Source organism: Pristiophorus japonicus, chromosome 16 (assembly GCF_044704955.1).
Source record: "Pristiophorus japonicus isolate sPriJap1 chromosome 16, sPriJap1.hap1, whole genome shotgun sequence".
In the NCBI taxonomy this organism is placed as follows: Eukaryota; Metazoa; Chordata; class Chondrichthyes; family Pristiophoridae; genus Pristiophorus; species Pristiophorus japonicus.
Window position 1 is genome coordinate 52364368 of NC_091992.1, and position 11598 is coordinate 52375965.

Genomic DNA, 11598 nt, shown 5'->3' on the forward strand with positions numbered 1-11598 from the left:
CTGACCACCCCGCTCCCCGACCTGACCACCCCGCTCCCCGACCTGACCACCCCGCTCCCCGACCTGACCACCCCGCTCCCCGACCTGACCACCCCGCTCCCCGACCTGACCACCCCGCTCCCCGACCTGACCACCCCGCTCCCCGACCTGACCACCCCGCTCCCCGACCTGACCACCCCGCTCCCCGACCTGACCACCCCGCTCCCCGACCTGACCACCCCGCTCCCCGACCTGACCACCCCGCTCCCCGACCTGACCACCCCGCTCCCCGACCTGACCACCCCGCTCCCCGACCTGACCACCCCGCTCCCCGACCTGACCACCCCGCTCCCCGACCTGACCACCCCGCTCCCCGACCTGACCACCCCGCTCCCCGACCTGACCACCCCGCTCCCCGACCTGACCACCCCGCTCCCCGACCTGACCACCCCGCTCCCCGACCTGACCACCCCGCTCCCCGACCTGACCACCCCGCTCCCCGACCTGACCACCCCGCTCCCCGACCTGACCACCCCGCTCCCCGACCTGACCACCCCGCTCCCCGACCTGACCACCCCGCTCCCCGACCTGACCACCCCGCTCCCCGACCTGACCACCCCGCTCCCCGACCTGACCACCCCGCTCCCCGACCTGACCACCCCGCTCCCCGACCTGACCACCCCGCTCCCCGACCTGACCACCCCGCTCCCCGACCTGACCACCCCGCTCCCCGACCTGACCACCCCGCTCCCCGACCTGACCACCCCGCTCCCCGACCTGACCACCCCGCTCCCCGACCTGACCACCCCGCTCCCCGACCTGACCACCCCGCTCCCCGACCTGACCACCCCGCTCCCCGACCTGACCACCCCGCTCCCCGACCTGACCACCCCGCTCCCCGACCTGACCACCCCGCTCCCCCCCCCCTCCCGACCTGACCACCCCCCTCCCCCCCACCTCGTTCTGGACACCTAATTTGTAACCTGCGCCTGATTTTTTTTTAAATGTGTAGAACAGGTTTTTTCAGTTCTACAAAAATCTTCACTTGCTCCATTCTAAGTTAGTTTGGAGTAAGTTTTCACTGGAAACTTTGAAATCAGGCGTCAGTGGCCGGACACGCCCCCTTTTGAAGAAAAAAATTCTGTTCCAAAGTGGAACTGTTCTACCTGCCTCGAACTGCAGGAAATAAAATGTGGAGAATTGCGATTTCTAAGATAGTCCGTTCCCCACCAGTTGCTCCTAAAAAATCAGGCCCAAATCGTGTGGAAACTTGGGCCCTTAGCTTGTAACTTTCAAAATTTTGGTGACCTCACATGTTTATCAAGGTATGTCGATGATGAAAGAATCACTTCCATTTCCTGCAATCAGTGTCACCATTAATTGGAGTGACCACCAATTTTCAATGATGCCAAGCTATAAAATCCCCCTAACATTAATTAAAAAGTCTTTTGTGATATGAAATAAGACAGTTCTCTAGTTAACTGAATATTTTGGTACTCAGCCATGTGATTTTAAGCATTTGTGCTGGATACAAGGTTATCTTGACCAGAAGTGATTTCTCCTCCTTGCCACTGTTTAATTGCTCTCCAATCTGTGAAATGCAGGAGAAATAACATCTGATGTGTAAGGTCATATTCTTTTCTTTCAAGGAGAGCATTCATTGGGTGTCATTGTTGTTCAGTTCTAATACTTTTGTTTGAGTTAGAAGGTTGTGGGTTCAAGTCTTGCTCCAGAAGCTTGAGCACATAATCTAGGCTGACACCCCAGTGCAGTACTGAGAGTGCTGCATTGTCTGAGGCACGTCTTTCCGGATGAGAAGTGAAACCGAGCACCTGACTGCCCTCCATGTGGACGTAAAAGATCCCATTGGACTAGTTGAAGAAGGGCATGTGAGTTTCCTGTGTCCTGGTCAATATTTATCTTTCAACCAACATCACTAAAACAGTTGATGTGGTCGTGTATCTCATTGCTGTTTGTGGGGGCCTTGCTTTGTACAAATTGGCTGCCGTGTTTACAAGTGTCTGCACTTCAAAACTACTTCATTGGCTGTAAAGTACTTTGGGGCATCACAAGATCGTGAACAATGCTATATAAAGGCAAATCCTTGCCTTTTTTGCCACTTTCCATCATGTATCAAAAATCACATCCTTCTATCTTGTGTCCATTTTTGGGGGTTTTTATATGTAAAAATTATTTTCATGCAGTAACATTTTCATATCTAATTTGCTATATTGAAGATCTGATGTTGAAATATTAGCAAGATCCTGATTCCTAAAGTGCAGTTATATTACATTATACATCAGTATATAGAATCAATGTAATTTTCACTTGGTTTCATTATCCTTGATTTTCCAATGCCTGTTTTTTGCATTTTCAAGCTACCTGCATTTACTGCAGGTACACTGCAACACCTGCATTCTTAAACCTAGTTTAGCTTCTGTGTTGTAATAACCTCCTGCTCTCACCTTTAACTCCATATTGGCACTGAAGACTGCTTGTTGACTTTTCTACCTTTTCTGATTCCTGGTCAGTGCAGTTTCATGCAAGTTGCTCTTCTGATTTCAAGTCATTGTGCGGTCTCCTGCTTATTTTTCTGATTCCCAGGCATTGTGCAGTCTGCTGCTTTCCTCTTTCTTATGCACCAAATAAAGGTCGATGAGTGCCATTGCTTTGCTGCTAGGTTTGCTGGTTGAAATTAGTGGGCTTAATGCACTGATCCATCATTGGTGGATAGAATTCTACACCAGCTGTGTGTTGCTGGAGTCCAAGTAGTAGACTGTCACAACATTGAATTCAGGCCATTTTAGGAATAGAGGTACTGTTCGAGTAGCAAATGCATGTAACTTTTTGCCTTTTGTGTTCAAGAATTAGTTCTGTAACCTGGAGAAAAAACATTTCTGTATGGGCAGAGACAATAAATGATCAAATGGTTTGGTGCCCCACTTCTTTCTTTCTCGACAGTGGTCTAATTAGGATTGGAAGCTCCGCGTGTGGGAAATTGTAGTCTTGGCCTTTGTCTTCCCCCTCACATTGCAGCTCCAGTTCAATTTGTTGTCCCTTTACAGTGACCTGTTAAACTAAATGATTTTTTTTCCAAGTATATGTTTGTTTCTAAATATAATTGAGCTAGCATATTGAAACTATTTTCAAAGAAATTCAGATTAAAATCGAAGAAATTGTAATTTTTTTAAACAATTTATTTAGTTTGATATTTATTGATCGCCAGACTGAAATTTTTTGCTGTAAACCAAAATACTTGCAAAGTTCTCAGATATTTCATGACCGGTTGCTGCAGTGGATCCTTTTACAGATGTATTGGAAATCATTTTTGTTAATGTTTTTTTTCTTGTATCAGACCAGATCTGTTATCTATTGAACCTGAAGAAGCCGCTCCAGACAAAACTGTCCCAGGAGGTATGAATTCAAACTGTTTTTATGTGCTCTATGTAGTACAAAATGAACAAAAGCTGTGCCGTTGAATGACTGAAGGATTTTCTATTGACAATGCTGAGGCTCAATGCCAACTCTTCCTACCTCCACCTGGACCATGACCCCACAACTGAACAGTAAGCCATGATTTCCCAGACCATTAGCGACATCACCTCTGGAGATTTTCCTTCATCCCAATCTGCTTCTATCTAAAATGGCATTGTCAAGGTAGACTTACCTTTTCAGCCTGCTCCTGTTCCTCCAAACATATTTAATTTTAACTCGACTTATACCCCCCTTGACAGTCCTTACCCACCATATCTGCGACTCTTTTGGTGCCGTCTCACTTTAACAAATTTCAGGTTTCTGCTCCTAGCCATCTCTTTTTCACTATGGACGTACAGTCCCTATGCACGTCCATTCCGCACCATGATCCGTGAGCCCACTGATGCTTCCTTGAACAGTGTTCCAACCAGTCCCATCTACTATTAGCTTCTTCCGCCTCGCTGAACTTGTTCTCACATTTAAGAAGTTTTGTTTCAACTCCAGTAGCTTCCGCCTTATAAAATATCCAACCTATAGAATGATGCAACACAGCAAGAGGCCATTAGGCCCATCATATCCATACCGGCTCTTTGAAAGAGCTGACTAATTATTCCCATAGCCCTGCAAATTTTTCCCCTTTAAGTATTTATCCAATTCCCTTTTGAAAGTTATTTTTGAATTTGCTCAACCATTCGTTCAGGTAGTGCATTCCAGATCATAATTTACTGTTATTGGAAAAAAAATTCTCCATCTCACATCCGGTTCTTTTGTCAATTACTTTACATCTGTGTCCTCTGGTTAACAACCCTTATGCTACTGGAATCAGTTTCTCCTTATTTACTCTATCAAAACCCTTTAACCTTCTGTGCTCTAAGGAGAACACCCCAGCTTCTCTAGTCTCCCCATGTAACTGAAGTCCTGCATTCCTGGTACCATTCTAGTCAATCTTCTCTGCACCCTCTCTAAGGCTTTCACATCCTTCCTAAGGCGTGGTGCTCAACTGGGGCCTAACCAGTGTTTTATGAAGATTTAGGATAACTTCCTTGCTTTTGTACTCTGTGCCTCTGTTTATTAAGCCAAGGATCCCATATATTTTTTTAACTGCCATCTCCACTTGTCCTGCCACCTTTAAAGATTTGTGTATGTACACCCCAGGTATCTCTCTTCCTGCATCCCCTTTAAAATTGTGCCATTTAGTTTATATTGCCCCTCCACATTCTTCTCATCAAAATGCATCACTTCATTCTTCTGTGTGCTAAATTACATCTGCCATGTGTCTGCCCATTTCACCAGTCTCTCTGTCCTGAAAACTATTTTCACTGTGTACAATGTTTGAGTTTTGTGTCATCTGCTGTATGTCACTTTGTAGGACCCGTTGAACACTTTGTTACACTGAGGTCCCCTCCCTGAACACACACTCCATTATGTAGATTACTCTCTGCTGTTTTCTGCTTTTGCTCTGATCTAGAAAATGTTATTAATTTCATATCAAATTTCCACACCTCCCTTACCTTTTACGTGGTCCATTTTTGACTTTTCCCTTTGTTCCTGGGGATAAACTGTCTACTGATATCAATTACAACACCCCCCCCCCCCCCCACCCCACTTCCTGTAAAGACTGCATTCCCCATTCAATTTCTCGGGTCTCCACCTAAATTGCTGTGATTCCATCTTCCACGCTAGAGCTTCCAAAATATCCTCATTTTCCCCCTTAGTGATGGATTCCCTTCCACAGTGATTGACGTGACTCTTGTCTGGGTCCATCCCATTTCCCGTGCTTATACTCTGGCCCCTCTTCTTGCCTCGCTCAGAACTGTGACAGGATCCCCCATTCTTAGCTTCCACATTACCAGCCTTCTTATCCGACAGGTCATTTCTAAATACATTATAGCCTGCAATATTTAACTGCCAATCCTGTCTTGTCTACAACAATGTTTCCGTTAGCCTTTTTCCATGATAAATTCCTATTTTCATATACCTGTATATAATGGAAATTGCTTATATAAACCATTGAAATAGTAAACCTTCATGCCAAAAATAAACAAGTTAATATAAATTATTGAGACATTTTTCTAAAAAGATGAGAAGACAAAAGACATTGTAAAGAAAAAGGCTCATGTAGAGCTTTTTAATTAAAATCAGCATTTTTCTAATAGTTGAGTTTCATCTTCAAAACTAAAGTATGCCATTAATTTGGCATTTTGTGTTGCGATTTGTTCTATTTGGCCATCAGGTGCCCTGCAACTAACTTGTACAGTAAGAGAAAAAGTTTGGACTCTGCTGCCCTATTCACTATTTTGTAGAAGTGTTATGAATAAATTATTTTGTATCCTATTATCATCTGACAGATGTATCCAGTTATTGGAAAACACTGGTAAACTTATTTCTGCTTATAGCTTTCTGATTTAATGTGCTAAATGCTTCACTAAAACAGTTTCTGCACATCCTAAAACTCCAAAGAATAGTTACTCTGTGTGAGTTTTATTTTCTGTATGTTTAACTAATTTACTTGGAAATTATTTGTTAGATAAGGAGTTCAGATAATTAAAGAGAATTATAAACATTCTCATTTTTATTTTCTAGCTAAAGAAGAGTGGAACACCAGAATTACTAAACTAAGGAGGATGGTCGAAGAACTTTTCAGCAAGAAATACGGTACTTTTTCTTAACATCCCAAATTTATTCTCGTTGAATTCGCCCCTCTTTCTTGGATTTACTGACCATCATGCAATTGAAATCTCCAGCTTCTACTGATTCGATGCATGCATTGATCCTAGGAGGTTGATGTTAAAGGATTGGAAAATAAGCAATTCATGGCATTCTCTCCCTCATTATGGTCTCGTGCTAGAATACCAGTTCTTTTTCATTGCAGCCAGGGATAATATTCTATGCTTAACATATTTGTGGTACCTGTAATTCTGAGGAAGTTCAAAAGAAAACTAACTTGCTTCACATAACTATTGATGTCAAAGCAATTACCTACCAACATAGTGCCAACAATTGCTACAATAACTCATAATTTGAAGTCCTCTTTAAAAAGTAGCATTTGGTCTGTGGGAATCTGCTCTGAATCTCGAGTGCTGACCTTGGGAAGGAATTGTCCGCCAAGTGGTATGCTTACAACCAGAATCTATCTAGTCTCTAGCTGGCTGGTAACAGCAGCATATCTGGCTGGTTGATTAATGCGTCTTTAGAGTATTTTGGCTCAACGCAATTAGACTGTAACTGAATTATTTTAGCACATCAACCACCAGGAGTTTTAAATGGTTAAATTGGCATTTCCATTAATGGGTGTAGGGCAAATCAGTTTGATGTGTGAATAAACAAGGCAGGGCCCATTGCCTGACCTTCTGTCAAAAAGCAGTTTTGACCAGGGTAGACAATATGGCAGCAGGTGCTCTTAATCATTTGACTGTTTATCATCACTGGTTGAAGAAGCACACCTGGATTGACTAGGATATATTGGGGATACCCAGAGATGGACTGACTTGCTTCACTGGGAAGTTACTAGCGCGATTGTTTCTACTAGAGGATTTCCAGAGTGCTGCAGATGATCACACTCTTAAAGCAACCCATTGATCTCATCCTTTCAGAATGCAAACAGTCTTGTCTTCCCATTGTGCCTTTTTAATGTAACTTTGGTTTTAGCTGATTCCAGGGATAGTGAGTTACAAGCTTCTTTGTCAGATCTAGGCACGGAGAGCTGCTCTGGTTGCAACAAGGGTTCTCCCTAAAATTGTTTCATCCTGCCCGCAGACTTCCCATGAATGTTCGCGTTGCATGTGCCATGGGGAAATCCCTTGAAAGATGAGGCTGACTTTTGAGCCGGTGCACTCAATTGGAGAAAAGAATTGGAAACTTTACTAGTCAGGCAGACAAGTGGATGTAAAAGGCAGAGCATTTGGAGCTCATCAGTCAGAGTTGAGCAGCAGTTGCTGGAGAGAAGCCAGCAGTTGTTTTTTTTTTTTTTTTTTAAAATTCATGTCCAATCGTTATCCAATCGTTACAATTCTTTGTCAAACGCCAGAGGTCACCCTGCACCAGTCAAGGATCACTCTGCGCCAATGCTCTTAGCCAAAAGGCCTAGAGCCACTGCACCGTTCCTGGAAGTACTGCAATACCAGGTTCGTGCCATGGAGGTGGATGGGTCAGGTCCCCCACACACCTCCGTTCTTCGGAATCCTATAATCTTAGTCACGCACTGGAACACTAGTTCAATTTATCCTACAGCTAGTTTCCGCTACGGATTCAAAATCCTAAAACCCAGAGATATTACCTAAAAGGTTTGAGTGAATGGTCACGAAAGAACATGGGAGCAAGGAACATGTATATCAAAGAATGAAATTGATTCGACACGGTGGATCATTAATTTTCTTCATTCTGCAAGCTCTGTATGACTTGGGAGATGGGAGCACTTCCATGGGCCATTAACCTCCATCAGAGGGCATAACTGCCAAATGCACTATTGACAATTGTCAAACGCGGACAACATAGTGGTTTCCTCCAAGCAGCAACATTTGAGAGTAGATCAATTTGGGTCCTATTTAGTAATTGATTGGGAAAGAGGAGACAGTGAGTAGGGATAAAAGGATTTTTTTTGGATTGACGGGATGGGACAAGTGGTGTTCCCCAGGGGTCTCTATGGGGGCCCGTGGCTTTTTCATCATATATCATTTTATATATTAATTAGCTGCATTTCCATCATACATCATCGCCCTTCTGTTCTAGGCCTTCTGATCCCATCTATTGATTCAACCTGCTGCTGTTATTCTGGAATAACAGCAGCAGGTTGAATCAATAGATGGGATCAGAAGGCCTAGAACAGAAGGGCGATGATGTATGATGGAAATGCAGCTAATTAATATATAAAATGATATATGATGAAAAAGCCACGGGCCCCCATAGAGACCCCTGGGGAACACCACTTGTCCCATCCCGTCAATCCAAAAAAAATCCTTTTATCCCTACTCACTGTCTCCTCTTTCCCAATCAATTACTAAATAGGACCCAAATTGATCTACTCTCAAATGTTGCTGCTTGGAGGAAACCACTATGTTGTCCGCGTTTGACAATTGTCAATAGTGCATTTGGCAGTTATGCCCTCTGATGGAGGTTAATGGCCCATGGAAGTGCTCCCATCTCCCAAGTCATACAGAGCTTGCAGAATGAAGAAAATTAATGATCCACCGTGTCGAATCAATTTCATTCTTTGATATACATGTTCCTTGCTCCCATGTTCTTTCGTGACCATTCACTCAAACCTTTTAGGTAATATCTCTGGGTTTTAGGATTTTGAATCCGTAGCGGAAACTAGCTGTAGGATAAATTGAACTAGTGTTCCAGTGCGTGACTAAGATTATAGGATTCCGAAGCAGAATGCCATATGTAGCACTACCAAAATCTCTGATGATGAAATATAATTGAGAGTTCATAACATGTATTTTCCTCAACAAATCTGGCCTAATTTAACAACTATTGTGTTGGAGAATTCATTTAATTAGAAGAATGAAGATAACCTTACAAGGTAGGTAAGCTATCTTTGTCCAGTTTTGATAGGTTGGATTGTAACAATTTCTTGCAATGGATACAACCAATCTATTTGTTGAATATAAGTTCTTCAGGCACAATATTGTAAGTACACTAATATATCAAAAGTCGAGCCTGCACTTCCTGTTTGTCAGACTTGTTTCCTGTGTCATGCTTCTGCCATGCATGGGTGCAATGCCTGGGTAGTAAGGTTTATCTCTCAGGTATGTATACTTAACTTTCAATGCTCCAACGCTAGGTGGTACTGCCGCTCCTACAAGCTTCGTCTCCCAGGTTCGTTCCTCTAGGTGCCACTGCAGCTAAGTGTTTTTCTTTACCTTTAACTACTGACACTAGTTTCCTTCTGAATGTTTTTTTTTATTTTAAATTCATTTAACATTAATTTCCCACTGTTGCTAGGTAAGTTTTATTTCGATGTCAGTTTTAATTTAATTTTACATTTACTTACCTGCTGCCTCAGGACTTCTCCTTTCCCACCCTACTACTTTTACCAAGACCTGCCTGTTCTTGCGTGACATCTCGGCTTGGATTGCTTTGTACCTGTTACCGATGCTGTCTTTCCCTCTGACCACCTCATCTGCCTCCTGCTGTACCTCTGACTGTTTGCCTACCTGCTCAGCTCCAGGCTCGGGCCTGTTACCTCCCTCATGTGCTACCTTGCGCTAGGGCCTTGCTGCCTGGCCTGTCCTGGTTGCCATGCTTTGCCAAATTCCCAGCAGCAAGCTAGGAAAATAGTAGAACAAGGTTGTACAATATTGAGTGCTATATTCTATTTATAGTTTTATAAGCAAGATTTTAAAAAAAATTACTGCTTTCCCAGTTTAATGCTCGGTAACGGGGCTTCGGCTGCCTACTCTTGGGCGGATACACTGATGAGGAGGGAGTGGATAGAAGGGTTGAGGGAAGGGGCAGATACAGGGGCTTAAGAGAGAGATCAGAAAGGGGAGGCACTAATGAAGCAATGGTGGGAAGGGTAAGGGAAACGGAGACGGGTTAGGCAGTGCAATGGGGTGGGGAGGTGAAACCGGAAGTTTTGGGAGTGTTTACGCAAGGTGGCACTGATGGTTGTAGGCTGTATTTTCCCTGCGCCTCCCACAAGAAAATGTGGCCTGTGATCCTTGACTGATCGCCTGCCTGCAATACCATGCCACCTACCACCTACCATCTCCCAGTCGGAAGGGAAGAGAAGTAGAACGGGAGGGTGACAAGGAAACAGCAACACAATGGCAGACATGGAAGAGAGATACTATTGTGCAGTGCCATAGGAATCACACTACTTTGTATAAAATAGAAAAAGAAACTGTTTTGTATTTTATGGTATTTAATTATTATATAGCCCAAACAAAAGATTATAAAGATGTGGCTCTTCAGTTGGCTCGTGGTTGTAATTTTTTATTCGTTCCTGGGATGTGGGTGAGGCTGGCATTTATTGACTATCTCTAATTGCCCTTGAGAGGATGGTGGTGAGCTGCTGCCTTGAACTGCTGCAGTCCTTGTAAGTTAAGTTACTCCTACAGTACTGTTGGGGAGAAAGTTCCAGGATTTTGACCCAGTGACGATGAAGGAATGTCGATATATTTCCAAAAGTCAGGATGCTGAGTGACTTGGAGGGGAACTTGTAGGTGGTGGTGTTCCCGTGTGCCTGCTACCCTTGTCCTTCTAGGTGGTAGAGGTCGCAGGTTTGGGAGGTGCTGCTGAAGAACCCTTGGCGAGTTGCTGTGGTGCATCTTGTAGATGGTGCCAACTGTAACCATGGGGCGCCGTTGGTGGAGGGAGTGAATGTTTAAGGTACTTGATACTTTCTGTAGTCATTATATGTAACATCGGAGCAAGGTAGTATGTTTCTGAGTAAGCTGAGGGGTTATAACTGAGTGAATTGGTGCTAGTGCGAAAACAGCACCGATTGTGATTCTGGTTTATAGTTGTACAAATGTAATACCTACAGTTTAGGTGAATTAACATTTTGAAGATGGGAAATTTTGAATGCAATAGGGTAAATTCAGCAACTCCATGCTCTTGGCATGGAACCTTGTTTGAACAGAGCATAAATCACAGATAGGTCTCTTAGCATTGTAGAACCAATTCTATGCTCCAGCTGAGTGAGTCGTTTCGCTGGAAGTGCAATTTTGGCAAATTTACTGTAATACTTGCTGTGCAGGGTTAACACCTCATTGGTATAAATTCTGCAACAAAGGTCTTTAACATTGAGTTGTTTACTCATTTTAATTCTGATGTTGCTGTTGCTTACAGCTGAAGCCATGGGACAGACACAAGCAATGATTGTGCCCTATCGTAAATTTGAATCTCACCCTAAAGACCTCTATGTGGAGGGTTTACCTGACAATATTCCATTCAGAAGCCCTTCTTGGTATGGAATTCCTAGGCTGGAGAAGATCCTACAAGGAAGTAATCGGATTAAGTTTATTATTAAAAGGTTGGTTTGGTTTCCTTTTTATTAATTGCAGCTCTTCAAGGTGCAACCAATTAACTTTAGACGTTAGTTGCGAGTTTAAGTTGAAAATCATTATTTTAAATTCTGTCTGACTGAGAATTGGTGGTGGAGGTGGGAGGTGAAAACATAGAGCATTTCAGATCAAA

The 11598-nt window shown here is 43.5% G+C and overlaps 1 protein-coding gene across 7 annotated transcripts in view; it reads left to right on the forward strand.

Moving 5' to 3' along the window:
• The window catches only part of LOC139226496 (general transcription factor II-I-like), a 208328-nt gene that overhangs the window by 130732 nt on the left and 65998 nt on the right, over window positions 1-11598 (forward strand). For all 7 annotated transcript variants that reach the window (XM_070857315.1, XM_070857313.1, XM_070857316.1 and 4 more), the window contains exons 17-19: window positions 3335-3393; window positions 6037-6108; window positions 11251-11434. In XM_070857315.1, coding sequence (XP_070713416.1) covers window positions 3335-3393; window positions 6037-6108; window positions 11251-11434 — 315 coding nt within the window. The remainder of the gene's footprint in view (window positions 1-3334; window positions 3394-6036; window positions 6109-11250; window positions 11435-11598) is intronic.